Source organism: Haliaeetus leucocephalus, unplaced genomic scaffold (assembly GCF_000737465.1).
Source record: "Haliaeetus leucocephalus isolate CR32 unplaced genomic scaffold, Haliaeetus_leucocephalus-4.0 Scaffold212, whole genome shotgun sequence".
In the NCBI taxonomy this organism is placed as follows: Eukaryota; Metazoa; Chordata; class Aves; order Accipitriformes; family Accipitridae; genus Haliaeetus; species Haliaeetus leucocephalus.
The window spans coordinates 794765-817319 of NW_010972648.1; the positions used below are offsets into that span (position 1 = coordinate 794765).

Consider the following 22555-nt stretch of genomic DNA (forward strand, 5'->3'; position numbering starts at 1 on the left):
ACAGAATTAAAAATGAAGGAGCCCCCTGAAAAGCCAGTTCATTACAAATTAACAGTGGTCCTAGCAAAGCAGTGGGCTAAGGCGTGTCAAATAGTGATATGGATAAAGAAACCCAGCATTTTAAACTGTCAGAGCTCGGAGCATAGCTAGCCTTAGAACAAATTAATCACATATTGTCAACGCAAAGTTGCATCAAATTAACACATCGGATTCCAGCATATTAATGTGAGAATGCTTTCACCTGATTATTACTGCAAACCATTGCCACTCTCTGACTGCAAAGATATAATTAAATTGCTAAATAGAAAGTGCATATAATATCTCTGCATGCATTTAGGATGCATGAGCTGAAAAGATCACATCCTAGTAAGTGACAGTTTCTATTTGTAGGAAAACTTTACTTTTTTTTGGTCTCTCTTATTTACTTGGGAGTACTAGAGTATGAAATTAGAAAAGTTAGTAATGTTGTTTGCACTCCATACAACTTAGGTGAAGTACAGGTTTAATTTAACTGATTTGCTATGCCGCATGTGAGTACATAATTAGCTTCCCTCTTCTCCATACTTTCTTGGGGGCAAGGAGAGGGAAGAAGAGATAATTTGGAGTTTTGAAAGAAGTATATGAAAAAGCAGATATTAATACCTCACTAAAGATGCTGTTGATTGATCTTAGAGAGGTTGCTGGTTGATTTGTTTAAAATTAAACTGCACTTAAAATCTGTTGAGATCAGATAGCGCTTAAATTGGATACAAGTTTATTATGTGCTGTGTTTGTTGACATGTCTTTGCTTGTGAATTTTTACTTGCAAAAATCTGTCTTGACATACGTTCATCACAAAGTGCTCAGTTTAGTTAATCTACTGATGGACAAAAGGCAGTGCTGTAACAAAAACAAATGTATTATTTAATTATTCTTTGCAGAATACTTTAAGTAATAATAAAAAAGTAATCAGCTCAGAGTTTCCAACTCTGCACTGTACCCTTTCACATAACACCAGGTGAAAAGCGATGCTTTGCGCCTGTGCCTGCGCTTTCAAGTCACCGCACGCCTCCTCTGTTGCCCATCCTCTTCCGATCCTTTGCACAGCCTTCCTGTGTTAATGTCTCATCCCTTTTATGAAATTCTTTTCTCTTCAGAGGTCCTTTTGACCTCAGCCATTTGTAAACTGGCACGCTCCTCTCTAAAGAGGGTTGTGAGCATTGGAGAAATTTTGAAGTTTATGAAATGTATGAATAAAATACTGAAGTGTGCTATAGTTAGTAAGGATGCATGTCAAACACTAAATTCTTCCCATAGCAAGGAAAAAAAATCTCATCCTCAATGTATTGAAAGCAGTGTTGTAAGACACTAAAATTGTTGTGTAATTCTAACAAGACTACATTGCTTCGAATTTTTCTCTGCATGGATGGCAGCGTGACATCCTTCCTGCTTCCATTCAATTTTAAGGTAGGCACCAACAAAAGGAAGTTCAAAATACCCTTAAAACATCATTTGTCAGTAACTGTTTCTGTGAGCCCTGAACATGTTTATGGGGAGGTTAAGCCTGAACTGGCTTTTGGTTGCATTACGTGGTAGTTTCTTTGATTAAGAAGTAACCAGCAGAAAGTGTACTTTAAGAGTAAGGTACAGGCCTTTGTTTTTTGTGGGAGAAATCATAATTTTGCTTGAATATTTTAATTTCAACAAGTGCCATGAACTGAAGACCATTGTGAGTACAACTGGGAGCTCATTAAATGGTTCTGACTTTGCCCAGAGTCAATAGAGGACCTGAGAGTTTGACAGGAGTTCTTTTGAAACATCCAAACTCTTTTTCTTAGCATGAAATCTTACTTAAAAAAAAAAAAAAAAAAAAGAAAAGGAGGAAAAACAGCTGGTACAATGAAACATACAGGAAAATTTTAATGAGTGGCCAGTTTGGTGATGCATTCAAATAAAAAGCATTTTTTAGGCCATGGTCACTTAAAGCAAACTTTAATTAGAGTTAAAGAATTTAAAAGTAGTTTTCATAATGCACTTGTTAATCTTTTGGCTGAATCATATTGCATTTTATTCTGTCTAATTGATTTTTTAACAATTTACTAATGTCATTATCTTTCCCTTAATTACAGATCAAACTAAATGAAAAACATATTCACAAGTTTCTTAACAGCCAAAGAAATATGGATATGTTTTATTAGCAAACGTTTTTAATGTCTGCTAGTTGCAGGAGGATTGGATATATACATATAACAGACACGCTTATTGTGAGAAAAATTTCTGAGGTAGATAAGTTTTTCTTTTTTAATTTCTCAGAGGATAGTCTTTTAGACTATGACTTTACTCTGACCTTTGTACTTGAAAAATAATTTTGAGACATTGACACTAATTACAGAGTAAGAACTCTTTTATGGGTCTGTTCAAGCACCATAATAACACTAACCAAAGAATTCTGGTGTTGTAGTTAAGCCTTAAATATAAATGGAGTCATAATAGTTTTATTCATGTTTCCATTATAAATTTAGATTTTTATTTATTTAAGATTTTATTAAATATTCCCCACTCAGAATTTGTAAAGGCAATATAATGGGCTTTTTCCATGTAAGATTCCTTTGTTTGCCTATCTGAAACACATAGGAAAAAAATTCTTGTTAGCTTCTTAATACCAGTAAAGCTTTCATTTCAGATGAGGAAAATTGATTTACTAACAAGAAAAGTTTCCAGCTTTCTGTGGAGATTGAATTTATTATACCTTAGGCTGATAGGGGCCTAAGTCCTGGGAAGAAAAATGTTGAAAACACTTTATGTCAGGAAGTGCTGTGAAGTCCTCTTACTGTGTCTTGCATTTCAGAGTGGTGGGGCTTTGGGGGTTTTGTTTGGGGTTTTTTTTGTAGTGTCATCTGCAGGAGAACAGGTTTTAATCTTGCATCAGTTAAACTTGCTCAAACTAGCCCAACAGAGCATTTTCACATGCGACATTTTAAGGGCAAAGCTTCCTAAGGTTAAACTTTTTAATAGTCTTTTTAAAGGTACCACCTAAATGGCATGTGGCTATTGGAGTTGCGTAGAGGAGATCCGTTTTTCAAACTGGCATGTTATGATGGATGACAAAGTAGTGTACCAGCACCTACTCAGTTTCAGGGATAGAAGTGTAATACAAGAGTTAAAAAGTCTTAATATTATTAGTCCTGGACTTCTTCCCCCAATATTGTGGTCATCTGGAATGCTGATACAGGTTCCCTACACACAGAATGCATTTATTTCTTTTTTAAATAATTGGTTAAAATGGCTTTTGGCTTAAAATGACCTCAGGCAAGAGCCCAGCCTTTCCATTACTTCGGCTGTGGACATGCCTTGTGCTGTACACTACTGACTTTTTTTAAAGGGGCACTTTCAAAGAGAAATGTAGGCTTAATGCTGAATTAAAGTGGTTATGAGTAGAAAGTAAAGATCTTTTCTGTTTCAAGATAAAAGTGCAAAGAAAATTTATGGAGATAGTGTATAATTATCAGAGAGATTTTAGCCATACTGGAATTATTAGGCCAGTCTTCTGAAAAGTATCATGAGAATATTAGATCTGCAGAAAGCCGGGAGTCCAGGTTTTTTCTCAACTCAAAGTCTGAGTAATTTGTATTGTTTCAGAATGTATATTATATTTTGTGTAAAATCTATTTATAGAAGTAATTTTGTGGGCACAGTAATAGGGAAAACAGTACTTAATTAGAAAAAGAACGTAGAATTTCAGTGCACATTTATATGTTATGTAAACGTTATTTTCCAGAAGAAGGGATATAGAATTTTCACAGCCAGTCAATTCTTTTTGCAGTCATAGTGCTAGTGAAAACAAAGAGACAAGTCAGCCACAGAAAATCTGTTAGGTTGTTATCAGTACGGTTAATTAGAACTTCAAATTTCTTGAAAGGATAAATCCGAGGTCTGAACTTGTGTTGCAGGTTTGAGGAAATTTTTGTATTATTTTTTTTTGTTGCTGGAAAAGGGTAGGATTAAGTCTCAGGTCTTGCAATTCTTTATTCTGTACGCTAAGACCATTTTTCTCAGCTGCCTTGCTCGTGGTTACCCTCTCAGCGCTGGGAAGGCGGTGCGTCCTCCGCTCCGCTCCCCGGAGCAGCTCCCCCCGTAGCCCCTTCGCTGCGGGGCTGGGTGGACATGCCAGACCCGAGGAGCTGCTGCTGCTGCTGCTCTGGCGAGGGGTGGCTGCGAGAGTCCTCTCCGGAGTGGGTTCGGCAGCATTAAATGCAATTTGGCAGTCGACCCCGGTATTGCAGGGTTGCCCTGCTTCTTAAGCTCTGAAGATAAATCGTCAAAGTGGAGGAGGTGGCTGAGACATCCCTCACTGAAGAGGCTTTAGTGTTTTTCTTGAAACTGGATTCTGTTCTTTTTGCAAGAAGAGCAGAGAGTTTTATTTAACAGAGCACCAAGGCATTTATTATTTTGTTAGTCAATTGTTGCAGTACAAAAAATTTGACCATATTGCTGGAAGTGCGGTTGTTTAAATTTAGTTTGATTAAACGAATATACCTCACTGACAAGTAATATAACCCAGTCAAATTCTACATAATTTTTCTTGGTGTAATCCAGCCCTAGGATTATTTATCATGGATCATCTTCTCAAGGCTGCACTTTTTAATCCCCTGACTTTTTGCTCATAATAACGAAGTCAGAGGGAGTAACGTGCAGGTCAGCATCACACGCCGCGAGCGGCTCTGCAGTTCTTGCGGTGGTTCACAGTCGGGGTGCTCCAGGCAGACCTGGGCATCGCTGCCCTGCGCGGCGTGGGCATGGCCGATCGGATGGTGCCGCTGGTGTCTTCGGTTCAAGGGGCAAGTTTAGTGGCTGATGCCAAGAAAGAAATCGCCTTGTAGAGGAAATAAAATCCCACCTTGATGAGCAGCCTGACTGCTACATCATTTTCCGTCTCTCTGATGGTTTTTAAATTGAGGGGGGGAAAAGCTGTTGTGATAGTGTCACTAAACACTGCAGAACATGTTTCCATATAAAGACCTTCCTAGATAGGAAATTCCAGTTAATTATAATTTGGAGAAAAACCTGTAGTAAAACTTGAACATATTAAGAGTTTAATTTGAGCTCTGGGGGAAATGATCTATCTAGATAGGCACAGTAAAAATGATGAGATTTCGGGCAGGTTTTACAGATTATCTTCTCTTTCTTTTTAAGAATAATTGAGTCATTTTAATGCTAAGCCTTGCTTGGCTTCTTTGAAGGGACTGCATGTAATTAGTTGTAGCCTCAACTTTGGAACGTTTTGACAGAAAATGTATCGTTTAGCTGGTAGATTTTTTCTAGCATCTGCCTTTAATATTTGTTCATTTTCCGCAACAGACAACTTTGCTACTTCAGGTCAAATTCCAGATACAGCTCTGTTTTCTTTGTTATCTCGATTGTTTCCTTCAGGATGAGGGAGAATAATTACACAGAACATCTTTTCCAAGCAGCTGGAGTCAAATTCCAGCTGACTGCAGCACCTGTGAAGTCGGTACCTCTGCCTCGGGGCTGCGCGGTGCCGTGCCAGCCTGGGCTGCGCGGTGACGATGTGCTCCGGAGTGCACAGGCTTGTCCTCGTAGCGCTCCTGCCCTTCTGTGAGCTTCAGATGGCAATAATGCCAGTGAATGCAAAGTGTCTGGTTTAGACTAATTAGAGGGATGATTTGTGAAACGCTGGCTATTTATTTAATTAATCACCAGCACAAAGCTATAAAACCCATATTTTAAAAATCCCTGTTAGTTTGCCATGTGGTTAATAGATTGTGGCACATTAAAAAGTGACACGGTGATGTATTAAAAATGTTCCACCTAAGGTTGGCTAATGTCCTCGAGGAACTTAAGCTGTCTGCTTTATGCAACAGAAGCATAGGATTAGAGGCTGATCTGTTTAAGGATTGAATATTTCTGAAAACATTTATCTTTTGTATAGCATCTGTTCATTAAAATATATCGTGGTGTATTTCTTAACGTACAAATAATGTTTATGGCGTAGTTTTAATTATAAGGTTTTGTTGCGTTTTGTTTTTACAAAGAACAACTATTCCTCAGTATTAAATTGTAATGTTTATTACTAAGTAAAATATAAATAATTCTTCTAAAGTAGGCCATTCCTTCTCTTCACTACATGGAAACTAAGGATAGTTTCACGTAATGAATGTATTTTTGTTGCAGCTATAGCAATTGTATTTTGATAAATCTGCGTATGTGTTTTCATTCTTCAGCAGAACTATTGGAACTGAATAGATAAGGGTTTAATATCCACGGTTAGCTCAGTGCCATGGCAGTCGGTGTGAAATCCAGCCCTCTGGAGAAAGGCAGCTCCAGGTCCTGTGTTTGGCTTCGGCAGTGCTGCAGGGAGCGTGCTGACCTGCTGCACAGGAGGTGCTCTTGCTCCTGGCGAAATGCCATTTCAGTGCGATAGGATTAAAGATGGACTGCGTCCATTTGTCCTAAAACTGATACTTCTAGGAAAGTAAATGAGGCCTGGGCTGTAAAGGGGATGGACGCAGGGTTTCTTTCTCCCTACCAAATCAGACTTGTCAGAAAAAAGTCATAACAAGAAATCATATTCATAGCACTTTAAGGAAAACAGGTTTTAATTTAAAGTGAGTTGTATAAATGAATGCATATTAATATGATTGAAATATGCTGTTACAAGAATTATATGTCTTATTCGTTGCTCAGGACTTACATAGTTTTATTAATTGTGGGAGTGAATGCCAGGAAAGAACAGGCAGTAATTTGGGATACTTGATTATGTGGTTATATATGTAAATCATAGTTTTGAGGTGCATCTAAAAATTTGTTCAGGTGGAAGCGTGGAAGGAAACTGTCCAGCTCTGGAGGTTATGTTTCTCAGCTGTGTGTTGTATAATTAACTGGTACATTAGGAGGGGGGCTAGAATAAAACATGAGTATGTTAATGCAGCCTGGAGCTGATGCTGTAGTGATCATTGCAATGCAGATAACGCATTTCTCATAACTGCTGCTGCCTACTGGAGCCTTTGAAACATCTGGACCTTTAATTGAAAAATAGTGTGGTGCTATACAAAGCAGACATGCTAAGTGAAGTCAACAATTTAGAATAAAAAATAATAGTGTGTTATTTACCTTGTAGTTAAATATTCATACTTTGTTATGCTTTGTATAACAGGAAATTACTGGGTTAAATTTTTATGAATAGTGACAGTGTGAATAAGATAAATTAAGTATTTAACAATGTTAATGGAATTTTACATTGTGATCTGCTAACTCTGCAGCACGAGCTGGGATGATACAAAGGAGAATCCACTCCTCAGAAAGGAACGACTTTGAAGGTTCATTGAAAAACTGTGAGGACTGGCAGGCATGTGAATGTAGTGTGGTCACCTGCCGGTGTTGAGTCATTCCACCAGTGAGGCCACTGGGACAACTTTTCCATAAATGACTTAAGAATAACAAAAGTAATCATATGGCTGTAGTAATGAAAAATATTAATAATGGCTTAACCACCTGATGAAATAAATATCATTCCTATTTTGCCATAGTAGGGTATGGTATGGTGTATTGGAGAAAACAAGGGGTAGAACTACCCTGTGTTTTCATACGAACACTAAGACTTAGCGTTACGCCTCTGAATATTAATATAGTATGCAACTGAACAGGCATTTTCTTCAGATCCGTTATAATACTGTGCAAATAAAACGAACAGACTATGTTATAAATATTTAACCATCATATTATGTTAGATGCTGTTCTACTCACCGCACCAAAACCTACTAGTTGCAGCTCTGTGTTTCACTGCTGGGCAGTGTGGGTCTCGGATCCTGAGGCTGATAAACGTGTTCATCATCCTACTTTGCTGCCAGTGTATTCACTCTGAACCATATGCTGGCAGTGTCATTATATTGTGCTACAGTATGAGGGTTTCTGCCACATGCTTATTGAAAGCTTTTAAGATATTTGATCATCTAAACTTAAAAAGAAATTATCTTTTTTTTTTTTTTTTTTAGATAACCCTTCTTTTTCTACTCAGCCCCTCAAAAGCTGTTTTGCTTATGAGTAAATACGACTGACTGGTTTATTCCCACTTATTTTGGATGAAGAAATAATTGCTCTAATTTTTATTTTTAAGTCAAGAGCTTAGAAAACGATGCTTTTCAATGGTCGTCTTAGAAAAATATAGTCCTTCATATTGCCATAAACATCTGTGCTCTAATCTGTTAGAACTTTTGTTTGTGTTGTAAATGCTGAGTTTAATATATTTCAATTTTTTCCCCTTCATGTATTTTCTATATGTTGTTTAAATACATATGTGAGTAAGTTATGTTTAGGAGGTGATTGCTGGATTGCAAAGTATATTAAATAACCTGTCACCTAAACCAAGAAACATTTCACTGGGCTTAAAAGTGAGAAGACATTTCACATTTGGAAAAGGATAAGCATTTGTTTCCATTTTGTCTAATGTTTAGCATTGTTTGCTGGGAGGTGAGTCAATGACTTGAATTAATTATAATTACTGAAGAGACATATACTGATTGAGCAAATAAAGTAGTAAGCTCATTCGTGCCAAGGCCATCTAATTAAATGCTAACTTTGGATAAGCTAGATGTGCATGAAAGATTAATTTTAAGAGGTTTTTATGACTCCCACTAAATAATGATTCAGTAAAATCTTTGCATTATATCATTAGAACATCTAATCTTAAAGTGATATAACATTTAGTCACAGAACTCTATTGTACAGGAAGATGCAGTAAATTATTATTGTTAAAAATTAATCACTTGTCTCTAAGAAATGTTTATGGACTTTGTTTTAATTTTCTGCTGTGGTGTGCAGTGAAGCAAATCAGAAGTGAGAAGGATACAGCGTACACATTTTTCTCAATGGCTGTTGCATTAGCTCCCCATTATGCAGGTACTTCAGAACTATGTTTAGGGGTAGGTTGTCCTAGGGATGGACAGACTGTACCAAACTTCCTATATCATGTAGAAGAATATTAGTGGCCCCACAATAAGCTATTCAACATATACATCATCTGGTATTGGAGGGATGTATATATTTTCTCATGGACTTTGATTAAAAGTTGATTTTAAATCTTAGAGAGACTTCTTGTGTTGAAAGAATTGATAGAGTTTAAATATGTATTTTTTCTTTTTTAATTTAACATACTGTGTTTATATTTAAAGCATATTCATTTTATTGCAAAACATTACTTAATGATACAGATATTTCTAAAATTATATGTAGCCAATGAAGATCATTCTACGTGCAGTTTTCCTGTCATAGTTGTAGTAACCAGTATTTATATAATTAAACACCACAGCTCGCAAATACAATCCTAGAAAATCCATGAAAATTCAGCATTTGAGTTGCCTGTCATATCCTTCACTCATACGCTTGTGTCTAGAAGTACCAGCAACATATGTATGTGGTGCTACTTATGTTCTTGTAATTAGCCCGACTACTGTTACTATATATCAGCAAATATTACTGTACTATTTTGTGGCTGTCTTCATTTTAGACAACACGAGAAGCATGGATTCACAGGAGCAGTAGTCTTAGATACCAAGTTATTCTTTCAGAAGATATTTGTTTATTAATGGGAATAACTTGCCTAAGCTTAGCTGCTGCTTATTATCAAAGCGCATAAATAAATATACATTGATCTGCTTAATTTAAATTATAAAAATAGAAAGCAGAAAGTTTGTGAGTTCAGGAGGCTGTACTTCTCAGCAATGTCAAATAACGGACATAATTCTGTGCAGCTCTTGGAACAGCAGCAGAAAAGAATAGCTGTAAATGTGCCAAAGAGCTGCAATGTGCCAACCACCAAGAATTGTGTCGACAGTGATAGAGAAACCAGAAATACAAAGAAATTAAGTGATTTGTTTATGTGCACACCACATTAGCAATAATTTGGGAAATAGTATCCCTGGTTTTTTGCCTCTTCAAGCCTTTGTACACTGCACAGCGCCATGTTTCCTCCAATGAATTGCAGATGATGAAACATCTGCAATCATCTCTGCTTTGAGTGAGATGAAAATGCTATAGAAATAGCAAACGGAAATTTTCATAAGATCACACTGTAGGAGAGCACTAGGTAGCCTTAAGAGAGTCCATTAATAAAAATACTAAGAAAATTTTCTATGATTTATTGTATGTTTTCTGTGTATCCAGTTACTCCTCACTTCCTTAAAGGATTGGTGGAATATAACATTTCTAACAATAAAAGCTTAATGGAATCAGATTTGTGATTTCCTAGAAAATTAACGAGATATTTTGTCAATTTTATTCCAGACTTCATTTGTCAGAATATACAGTGTCCAGTGACAAGCTAAAAGAATTTTTTGACAAATTAACTATGCCACAGGTGACAGATCAGGAAAATGTTAATTTAACAGCCCCTTTATGCTTCCCAGATTTATTGGAGGCTATTAAGGAAACTCCAAATGGTAGGGCCCCTGGCCCTGAATAGATTTTCCATTGAATTTTATACAGGATCTATTAATAAAGTTTGATGTTGCCTTTTTGAATATAGGTAATTGTACTTTATCTTCTGGATCTCCTCAGCATTTACAGTTGGAATACAATTTTTAGTTGGGAGAAAGAAGTAATTATGCTTCCGGTAGTGTCTGTAATCTGGTTCTGAATGATTCCTCCTAAAGAAGAGACTACAAGCACCATATAAAACCCACAAGTTATTACTAGTTAAATCCAGCGTGGCTAGGTCTTTGACTCTTGGCCACCGAGACAAATAATTGGATCCCTTTTATTCAGTCCCACCACCTTCAAATCCTTACCTAATAAGCTTTGCACAGATAAGTAATTGAGCTCTGTGGGACTTCCTACACAATTAATATTTTGCAGGACCAGACTAAGGATATGGATTCATTCCGTCCCGTGGACAGGTACCTGACGGTTTGGATTTCTAATGCTGGTTGAGAACAAATATCATCAATTTGCAATAAACACAGTGGAGATTTCCTCCAGACCCCTTTGACTTGGTGATTGATCAGTCTAAGCCTTGACCCACATGTTTATAGGCCATACTAATGTTTCCTACGTAATATGACAATGAATGTTCTCATTACTAATAGAAGGTCTTAACTGGCTTCCAAATCTCAGGTTTCAGCCTCTCTCTAGTATCTCATGGGAATCAGTTTTACAGCCCTTTTAAATAATAAAAATATTTCACTCTTTTAAAGATCTCAAGTATAATAGTGATGCTTTTGAGCCATTTTCCCAGTACTGCTGCTGTTGGTATTGTTCCCCTTGCTCAAAGAGCAGTTGGAATCCTGATAAGTGTACAAATTACCCCTGGTTTAGGTCACCTGTCATCTTGATGTTCATGCTGAGTGTTTGTGAGTAAGAGAAGAAGAATATCGGTAATGGAGGGAGTTTGGACAAGCAAGACAGTAAAAATAGGCTGGAGGAGGTAGAAGAGATATAGAGATAGAGAAGAACAAAGAAAAGTTTATTTTAAAAAACAACAAACACAAAGCAACAGCACACTGTAGGACAGAGAAGAAAGAGAAGCATTGTGAAAGGTAGACCCAGGGAAGTTACCATCTTACTTGTGATAGCTGTAAGATCAGAGTTCCTAGAATGTGTTTATTTTATAAATACATGTGTTTATTGGATTATGAGCTTATAAAACAGTGTGTACTTGTAGTAGTGGCTGAGGGAATAGTCTGGTCTTTTTGGTTATTAGTTTCAGTTCTTGGCTTGTTCGTCCTTTCTCTGGTTTTATGCTGTGTACATTGGTTGTAACCTTGGCATCGACTCTCGCATCTGGTTGTCAATTTTTCTTGGATGTTCCATTATCAAGACTAAGCATTACTTACGATTCTGCCATTCTTGGATTTGAATATGTAACTAACTTTGCATGCCAAGGAGTCACATTAATTTCCTTGATAACTGCTATTTACTCATTCTAATGCAAATGTAGTTGAAACCACAGGTCTCCCGTTCTGGGTGGTATCTCCAGTCATGACCATAACGTAAATGATGCTCAAAGCCTCGTGCGTGCTCCTACATTCCCTTGGTTAGTGTTTGCACCTGGGCAAAGACAGGGATAGACTTAGAGTGGTGATTCATTACCTGATGCCAGCTTAATTCTCCTTAAGTCCTGTAAGTAGGAAAGCAAGAGGAGAAAGAAAGAATACAAAACCCCTTATTTTTTTAAGCAGTTGTAGTTCTGTTGTGTTAATGATTTCCTTGGTGAGATAAGGCCATGGGTATGGGTGGTGTGTCAGAGTCCCAGACACACTTGCACACCCAAAGGCTTGTTAAGGCTTATCCAAACAAGGTGAAGGAATGTCCCATGTTCTGTTACAAATATAACATTTCCTTTTAAATGAGTAAACCCAATTTCTTCTTACCTTAAAAACATGGAAAGAGGAGGCATCTGCACTATAAAAATGCTTTCTTAAAAAACAAATTCATTATATTTGGATGGATTTTAATAATACTTTTAGCTATGCTAGTATGAATAACTTTAATCTTTAAATTCCTATTATTTCTCTAATTTATAATCACACTGAAGGATCAAATGGTTTTTAACAATATATTGAAATTAGCACATGGCATTTAACTCCCTGTTTTATACTCTCATTATAGATTTATAGTATTGAATCCTTTTATTCTGTTACTTAGAATTCCGAGTGATTAATTCGAATAGTACTTTCTTCTCTCAAGGCCTATATATGTATAGAGATAGATAGAGATATATAGTTACATCAGGGGTGCTTTTGAAGAGGAGATCAGGATGTACAATCTTTTGTCTGCTTAAAAGGTTATGGGTTTAAAAATGCAGTCCTATCCACAGTAGATTAAACTTTTTTTTTCTTGTAATGCAAACTTTATAGATCTTTATGTAGCTATGTATTTTATGTTTTATTTAATTGCTAATCTCTACAGTGCCAGATAGTTTGGGGTTTTTGGTTGTTTTTTTTTAATACAGTGAGTTCCAATAAAACCCAGTATTAGTTAATCCTTCTTGGTTGTCTTCAAATAGTTCAAAATAGTTTAATGGCTCAGTTGTATGTGTGATATTGTTTTTCTCTTGGCAAACCAAGGTCAAGCCTAAGGTTTATTTTAAACGTCATCTTAACCTCCACGTATGATTGACATTCATTTTTGCCACAGTTCTCTACTTTGGTTGTGTTACTTGGTTTGATTTCCCTTGGATGTTGTGTCTGGCCAGCTGTGACCTGAGCTCTGAGCTTACAGTTACTGTCTCTGAATTGTTGGCATCTCTGAGATTCCAGTTTAGGTCTCTCTGATTTATGTGTGTAGACCACTGCCAGCTGTGGTAGGCTCTTCCTTTTCCTCCTTTCTGTGGGAATGTGCTGGCCAGGCTCCAGTCTCCCCTTTCATGTATGCTCAGAGTTTCCCTGTGGTTTATCCCATTCATCCGGGTGTGAGCTCCTTTGACTCCTTTTTGTATAGCAGCAGGGGAAAGAGGAGGATGAGGGGTCCCAGGCTAAAGCTGGAGGGGAACTAGAACGCTGAAAAGCAAGGAGCACTGGCAGTTCTGGCGTGTCCCAGAACTAGAGTAACTGGTGATGAGACAGGCTGCTTTGGTACTGCCGCAGAAGATGCCTCGCCTGTGCCCAGGTACCAGAGAGGGAGTGCTAGCTGGAGGAATAAGGCACGGTAAGTTGGTAGTTTTGCACTTGAGGGAAGTGAGCTTTTCAAATAGTGGGAAAGAACTACAGAAGAAAGAAGAAACGTAGAAACAAAGGTAATGTTTTTCCACCAGCATTTAATACTAGCGAGTCTGAGGTTTTAGGTAGGCTTGTCAGTTCTCTCTTACTCTCTGTCCCACCCCCCTGCCTCCCTTTTTTTTTTTTTTTTTTTTTTTTTTCCCACAAGAACATGGGATCTTGCAGTGAAGTTCAGACGCTTTATGGAAATCTGTGAAATCGTTGCCAAATATTTCATATCATTTTTACAGATACATTAAACAGCAGTGAAAGAATTGGAATTTAAACGTTCAAGCTTCTTCCAATTTTAAGTTGTAGCAGTGTATTTTAATCTTTCTACTGAAAAGAATCCCATCTGCACCAGATTTTGTATTAGCTCTGTCATACCTTTTTTTTTTTAAATACATTCTAATGAAATATATTTTCTTGACAGGGTCATGTTGGTACAACGGCAACCAAAAAAATTGATGTCTACCTCCCACTGCACACAAGCCAAGACAAACTACAGCCCATGACAGTTGTGACGATAGCAAATGCCAAGGTGCATGACCTGATTGGACTAATATGCTGGCAATATACAAGTGAGGGACGAGAACCAAAACTGAAGTAATGTTCTTTCTTTACTACCTCTTGATCTCTAATTTTCTCCTCTGCAGCCTTTTTGCATAACAAAATGGATTGCCATGTCACTGTTTTTATAGATAAATCTTAGAGAAACCACCTACACATTTATCAGTATTTCCTTTTGAGCAGTACACGTGCATCTATATCCATTTCTCTTTCAATTAAACTACTGGGTACTGTATAATGATAAGCATATGAAACCACGAATCTGTAAATGAATCATAATTTCAAAATGCTCTATGTAAAAATAATATAAATCTTATCTCTTTTGGTGTCATGGAGACATTTTTTATTTTATGTCCCATCTATATTTTGGTAGTGTTCTTAATGGCTAAGTTCACAAGGGTGTCACATAAAATCCAGAACTCATCTGTAACTCCTTCTCTTGTTTGTCCCGAGAGAAGGTACCCAGATCCTGACTCTGTTTTGTCTGCGCGGTACCGGTTCCTCCTACAGATTCATAGAGAGAGGAGTTGCTGTACTGGGTGACAGTGTGTCTTGGAAGTACTGTTAGTGTTCTCCTGAAACCATAGAACAGCTTTTAGCCATAGTGGGTACACCTGAAAACAAGTCAGAATTCTGCCATAGAACTTCAGCATTATCACTTACTTGCCTTCTGCTGTCATTGTGCTGACATAAAGACTTTAATTCATTATACACATGTTAAAATGTTTCTGGTTTTCTAAGAATTGACAGGTATACAGGCTAAAGGTGCTTTCCTCTCCAGGTTATCATCCTGGAGATAACACTAACATAAAGATATGCAAATAAGGTTCCAGAAAAGAAAATAAATACCATCTTTCTTCAAAATTGTGAATAAAATTGCGTTCTTCAATTAAAAAACCTCTGTCATGCAGTGTTTTATAATTTCTACAAGTCTTTGACCTCAGTCACGTTGGCTCTTTGCTGTAAAGAGCAACATCTGTCTTGTCCTCAAAAATTTTAGCTTCGGTTAATCAATGGGGTTTTCAGTATCTTTGGTAATCATTGCTTACGTCTTCATTGTGAAAGAATTCTGCCCCTAAGATTTCTGTGACTAAATAATAGATTGGATTTGCTGTGCTGTAGAACTAGTGTTGTTTAGTAAGAGCCTTTACTTTATCATGGTAGGTGACATAAGGTACATAAAACAGGTACTTCGGAGCCACTCATCTGAGTAACTTTGGTTTTAAAACAGTTCTGTAAAATACTTCAGTTTTTGCTGGGTCATAGAACATAAAATAAGAACTTAAAATGGTTTATTATAGAGTTACTACTAACAGATTCTAGCAGGTGACTTTCCTGGTGCAAAGAAGGTTAACAGTTTTGTTTGGGTTTTTTTCTATATGAGCCAATTTTCTCTTTGTTGTTGTTCCTGGAATATTTGATGAATGTTTGCTTGGGGTTCTTTGGTACTGAATTTTACAGTTTGCTCTTTAAGCATTTTTCAGAAGTATTTGCGGACTCAATAGTCTTCTCTTCTGTTGTAGCGCAGTTGTAAGGGGGAAAGGGAGGTGCCGAGAGGTCCCTTAAACTGCCCTTTTTTAGGATTAGTTGATTTCTGTTCAGTAGATATGCAGCAACACAGAAAAGCAGCCCCTCTTGAAAACATTTTCATGGATATTGTTGCCTTGGATATAGGATTTCCCTTAGCTCTTCTCAACAGACATATGAGATGTTTCAGAGGTTAAACGCTTCAGTTTGATTTGTCATTTTTTTACACTGAAGAAGAAATATAAAATTATTTGCAGATGGTGCCATTTCATTTGCTTTTATTAATTTCTGTTCGTTATATCATAAGTTCAAAAAAGTGTCCTTTGTGTACGATTAGCTTATTTTTTAGTAAGACACCACTAATATCAATCTTTGGACACATGTATATTTTTCAGGAGCACAACACATCTCAAATGGAACAACACCCGTGAGTAGAGGTATTCCATGAAACATCATTGCCCACAGCAAAAATCAGCAGTGGAAGGAAATGAATTTCACTCTTTGCCTTGAAGGATAAGATGTTATGATGTGTCAAAGAGTGATCATGACCAAGGAGGCTGTCTAATGCGATCAAATCTCAGGACAGAAATAATAAAATAAATAATGGAGGCATGAGTTCCCAACAACAGTCTAACAGCAGCAATTGAGAACCTGGGTAGAAATGCTTAAGAGGAAGGGGTAGAGCCTGCAGATTCCAACATGTTTGTTTTCTTGTGTAGTTGTTAATTATTTCTCATGTCTCCATCATCTTTTTTTAGCATTGCTGACTGCCAGTCCTGTAGCAAGGATTGATTTAACTGTAAAGTAATTCTCATCATTTCCAAATAAGGAAAGAGCTTGTGTAGGTTGCACGTTCTACATTTGCTGTTTATTCCTGATATAGTCAGTTTAGAGTATAAAAAGAGAAAATTGGTATCATTGTGACACTGCACTAGAAGACATACAGAGAATGCTTCAAATCTGATATACAACGCATGCAGAATGACAAATATACCTACTAGTAACACAACTTGAGAATAATGAGGAGGTTGTAGACTTTGTAATTAGGAGAAACAACCCCTCTGTCTTTAGGAAAAGAATATATTACTGCCTAATTCTTTTTCCTAAAAGGTAGATGTAAGAGTCTGAAGTGAGTGAGTACTAGTTGACAGCTTTGAGAACATTTTGTATTCAGTTAGGCTGCCTTTTTTATTATAATTGTATTATATTTGTCTCTATTCAGTGTCTTGATGAGAGGAACCACTGACAGTGTTAGCAGCCCTGTTCCTGGCCTCTTACATCTGAACTTTGGTCATAACCCAGTGGACCATTCTCTTGCCAACCACCGACAGATGTGCTGTAATGATTCAGCCTGAAAAAATAAACAAAATCCCTTTCTAGGAATAAGTTAATAGTGAGATGCAAAATTCAAATAAACTTCCTATTTTTAGAAGTTAAGAATGCTACTACATCTGTCAGTTGTTGTACTTAACTTTTATGTTCTGTCCATAGCAAACTCGGATTCTCAAGACTTTGAACCTTGTAATTTGAAGCCTAAAGTTCAGGACTTTGATCTCATCCTGGTGGAGGTTCAAAATGCAGAACAGTTTTACCTGTTGGACTTGTTTTTTCAACAGATTGTGACTTAATCTGTGTTAATGTTCAGGGACCCACTCCATGTTTGAAGACATTTGTAACCCCTTTAATTTATGGGATTCAGCTGACATTGTGTATTTTCAGTGTAATTGATGGAAGATAAGTTGCTGTCACCACCACCTTTTTTTGGCACTTGGATTGCTTTGAGACCGCACTGAATTTGTTCTGTTGCCTGCATGTCTGTATGTTCCTCTAGCTTTAATGAGAATTATGCAAATGTATCAAGTACCAAATGAAAATGTTAACTTTATTTATACGGAGCTTTAAGTGCACACACAGAAGAATTCTGTCAAACAAATAGGTTAGAAAATCAGCAGTGTACGGCACAGACCACAGCTGTGGGAAGATGGGTGTCAGGTGACTGGTCAGACTGGAAAGTCTTCATAGCGTGGGGTGCCTTTTGAGTTACGTTGAACTGGACAGAATGAGCATGCAGAGCTTGGTGTCCGTATTCACAGAAATCTAAATAGAATAAGAGAAGGACCCCAAAACCATGCCAGGTCTTTCTCATTACATAAGCAGGATCAGCTGTATCTATATTATTTGCAGCCTTTTTGTTTAGCTTGTTCCTAAAAAGCCTGGCAACCATGCAAACCACACAAGCTCCCAGCTGTAGGCTTTCTCTGGTTGTCAGAGCCCTGGTGCTGTAGGAATTCTCTTCCCAGCGCTACCTTTCACCAGTTCCCCTAAAAGTTACTTAAGCGCTCTTGAAGAAGTTAAAAATTAATTCTACAGCAATGTTCCAGTTCTTTATAACAGTCCAGAGGCTCATGAAAGTTTCTTTAATAGTATTGCAGAATTTTCAAAATTCATAGTGATAAACATTGCTGGATTACCTTTTTGTTAGCAAATTTACAGCTTATGTTAATAGTAATGCATCATTATTACCTGTTTTATATAATAAATGTCTTAGTCGTGGCAAGGTGCGTATAGATCACCTGGACTAAGCACTCTCAGTAAAGCACAGTTGCAACCAAAGGTTTGTGAATTAATTGAGAAAATTGCAAATCAGGTAGTCAGTGAAATAATTCATTGTCACATCCAATCAATAAACTTTGTAAATCAACTCATTTAATTCAAAAAATGATCTATATAGATCAAGCAACCAATTAAACAATTAGCATACACTTTGCAATTAATTAATTTAAGCATCAATCATGCAATTAAAACTCCAAATTTAAACTGCAGAGTTTAGAAACACACTGCCACGTGAACATTCAAGCTATACTTCATGGCTGTGGAAAATGCCTGAATGCTGGTGGATTTACAATAAGAAAGAATACTTATTTTCAGGTCAATAATTTCAATACTAACATTTGAAATGCATTTTAATATTAGGAAGATGTGATTAATACCTGTTTGGTATATATAGGTAACTATTTCCCTATGGGCTTTCATATGTGGAAAGAAAGAGGCTTAAATTTTTCTCTCATATTTTCTTCACACTGTATCTGTTTGAAACTTTCTGTGTCACTTAGTCCTGCTTGTTTGTCTGTACTAATTTTTAACTGCTTTTAGTGACTGGACTTCTTAAATATTTAGAAAAGGTAGCTTTTCTACTAATCATTGCTACTGTGTTGAACAGACTTTTTACTTTTCCTGTAGTTCATTACACTGTTTACCTGCCTGAGAGCATTCTCTGCTTTTCAAGCCTACATTCAGTAAACTTTCACAGTTGCTTGATCTATGAAAGACAGACAGACACTGCTGGTTTGTCTTTAATTCTAAAATGTAATGGTCTTTATCTGTAAAATAAATAAATTTTCACAAATGGAGAAATACTACTTCCAGCTTTATGAAGTCATGAACTTTTATAGACTTTAGTGTATTTTAATCACTGTCAGTATTTTGCTTGCAGTTCAGTTAATGATTGAGTAAGACTCACTGCTTTACTCTGAGGTTTTGGGGGTTTTTTTGAATTACCACATGGTTGTGGTAGCAAGATAAGTTGGAACTTTGTTGGGACATATTTATATGTATGCCATCAGCGGCTTTTAAGTATATTAATCCTGTAATAGGTGTGTCTGCTGATTTGTTTTCTACAGCATTTAGTGACTGGTATTGATCGACTGAACTGAATTGGTTGTCTAGCTTCCCTCCTGAATAAACTTGTTTTGTCTTTGTTTCAGCGACAACGTCAATGCCTACTGTCTCCATATTGCTGAGGATGACGGTGAGGTTGACACAGATTTTCCACCCTTGGATTCCAATGAGCCCATTCACAAGTTTGGCTTCAGCACTCTGGCGCTGGTTGAAAAGTACTCTTCTCCCGGCCTGGCAGCAAAACAGTCGCTCTTTGTGCGCATGTGAGTATGGATGCGAACTTTCTCAGTCACTGGGAAACATCTGGGTGTCCGTGCCACCTCCGCATCTTTTTTCCTCTCTAGCTTTCTTCATCTGAATTTAGCGAAGTTCGGGGGCGTGTGTATTCGTGGTTCTCTGCAGATGATGCCCTGCTCCAGGGCTTGTCACAAGGCAGGTAGGAAAGTAAATGCTGCTGGCAGCAGCTTGGGTGAGCCCATCGTTGGAAGTCTAAAACTACAGAGAAGAAAATAAGCCCTTCTTTATATGATCAGTCGAGAACATTGAACTGTTGCACTCCTGCTAGTAAATATTTGGAATTTACACAAAGTCTGAGCTCCTAATCTTCATTTTTCTCCAGCCATGCTGCATATTCATGAAAAATATGTTCTGAATAATAAATGAAATAATGTATATAGTAGCTTCAGAGAGTTAAAATCATAAAGTTATTCATGTTGGATATCCTGAGCCCTTTTCAACAGGTATTAAGAACTGATCTTGGTAGTGACTTTTAATTATTTTGGGAAAATGTATTGAATTTTAGCAGGGGGAAAAAGTGTACTCATGGTGTTTGGGTATTCCACATATGAGAGACTTCAAAATCTTCTTTCAAAGCCTGACAGACAAAGTAGTAAACTTGCATTTTAAGACTGGTCAGTGGACTGAAAAGCAAATAATTTTAAATACAAATAGTTGCAGGGTGTATTAATAACAATGCAGTGATGGAGTAGAGAAGTGAACAGTAAATAAGCATGCCAGTTAGAATAGGACTGGACACGCCAATCTAAAGTCCAGAAGAATTTTGAAGAGGAAGACCCCATCCACCACTGAAACGTGAAGCTCTCAGGTTTGTAGGTCAGGAAGAATTTGCTATATAATTGTCAGTGAATTAGTGTTTGAGTGATATATACTGTGCTTGATCCCTTTTCTTTTTCTTTACTTGTGACTGAAAAATCTTTTATACCATCAGAAGGCCTTAATTACTGTAACAAAATACTATTAGCATAAGTCAGTTCTTGGGAAAAATATTTCATATTTGGATCTCTTGAAATGGAAATTCTAATAGGGTTTTCTTGGTTATTGGGCATTTCTTAATTTGTAAAGGATTACTTAAATTTCATAGCCATACAGCTGCTTCCAGTTTTGAATAATCAGACTTTTAAAAGAAAATTCCAACCTCTTTAATTACACTTTTATATTCTTTATTGTGTACTGTGTTTCTTGGAGATGTTCTAAAGCATCCTACTGAAAGAAATTTTCAGAAATTCCACGTGTGTTTCCCAAAGGCCCATTCACTTTATTCCACTGCATTAGGTCACTGGAAAATAAAATATTCTGTCCACAGTATTTACAAATAAGTTGTTCAAGGTAAACATATTCAGCTGTGCTGAACTGGATGCAGTCATGTGGAAGCTGATACAGGGAGGAAATGAAGCAGTCTCGCCAGTCCTTTTACAAGGTCCATTTTTGGTTTATGCAGGTTACAGTCACGCAGTTGAGCCAGGCAACTGACTTTTCTGCCTGTGGAACTGCAGAATATTTATTGCCTTCCACCTGACTGAAGAATGCTGCGTGTTTTATCTGAAAGAGGGAATATCTCTTTCACCTGCATCCATTTCTCTAGAGTCAATGCTATTGCCATGAATTTGATTTTTTTTTTAAATTTTATGATTCTATGGTTGTTTTATTTTCAAGATAATCCTGCATTTTCAGTATCCCCAGAAAAATACCAGCAGGCATATAGAAAATTCTATTCTAATTCCATGCAATCATAAAGGATCACAAGCGTTTATTGCAGGTGGACCAGTTAAGAAGATTCTATATTGTTGATGATTTCTCATCTGGAAAAATTTCTTTCTCAACTGCCTCCTACCTAAACTCCTGTTGCCTGTACTCAGTACATAAATAGGGATTGGTATTTTAAATGCAATGAACAAATCTGATCTCAGATTTTGGATGTCAGGTCGGAAGAGGTGGAACCAGTGTTCCTGTGTGGAGCCCAGAGATCTCAGCAGGATCCTGGCCTGGCCAGCAGTTCTCTGACTGGTGCTTGAGCAGGATTTAAGGTCCAGCTGCAAATCCTGCAAAAGAAACGTGAAATCTTTTGCTTTAACATAATTTGTGCTCATGTGAGCACCTTCCTTCTAACTTGGGAGGTCCTGCTGATTAGAAATAGGAGAACTGCATCATAAGAAGTAGTGCTTTTCTGAGAGCACATGTTAATTCGAAATTGCTTGTACTTCCTGTGTAAGTCGTTATTTGTAAATAGAGTTAAATTAGAATTTTTAATGTGTCCCCTAAAATAGACAATACTTGATCATCACTTGATCAAAAGATTGTTACTTCTGTGACTTTAAGTGTGTGTGCTGTCTTTATTTTTGTAGGGATTTGTTGTAAATTCTACATCTTCTTCCTTCTCTGTCATTCTACTAGTGCATGTAATTGTGTTTTTATATTTTGCATCTCTTTTTTTCCTCTTCATGCTGAAGTATTTCAGCTGCTGCTGTGTCAGGCTTGTGACTTGTAATGTTTATTAATATTGAATCACTGTTGAAAAAAGTTGATGCCTCTGAGAAGCTTCATGATGAAGCATGGTGTTTTATTTCAGATTTCACCCATCCTGCATCTTGGATATATTTTCAGATGTTGTGCAGTTACCGAGCTGACAGTTATGGAACCTCGCCAGGGACCCCGTTTCAGCAGGACATGTTTGAGCAGAAACAGTTTGCAGAACTTTATACACTTAAACTCCTGCCAAGGCAAACTCTTAGCCACTTGAGTTAGTTATAAATACCCAGTGGCGGTGGTTGGAAGTAGCCCACAGTGCATTTTAT

At 37.0% G+C, this 22555-nt stretch overlaps 1 protein-coding gene across 2 annotated transcripts in view; it reads left to right on the forward strand.

The window, feature by feature from the left end:
• MAPKAP1 (mitogen-activated protein kinase associated protein 1) overlaps positions 1 to 22555 on the forward strand; it is a 98710-nt gene that overhangs the window by 22395 nt on the left and 53760 nt on the right. For both annotated transcript variants that reach the window (XM_010566475.1, XM_010566474.1), the window contains exons 5-6: positions 14122 to 14294; positions 19550 to 19726. In XM_010566475.1, the coding sequence (XP_010564777.1) occupies positions 14122 to 14294; positions 19550 to 19726 (350 nt within the window). The remainder of the gene's footprint in view (positions 1 to 14121; positions 14295 to 19549; positions 19727 to 22555) is intronic.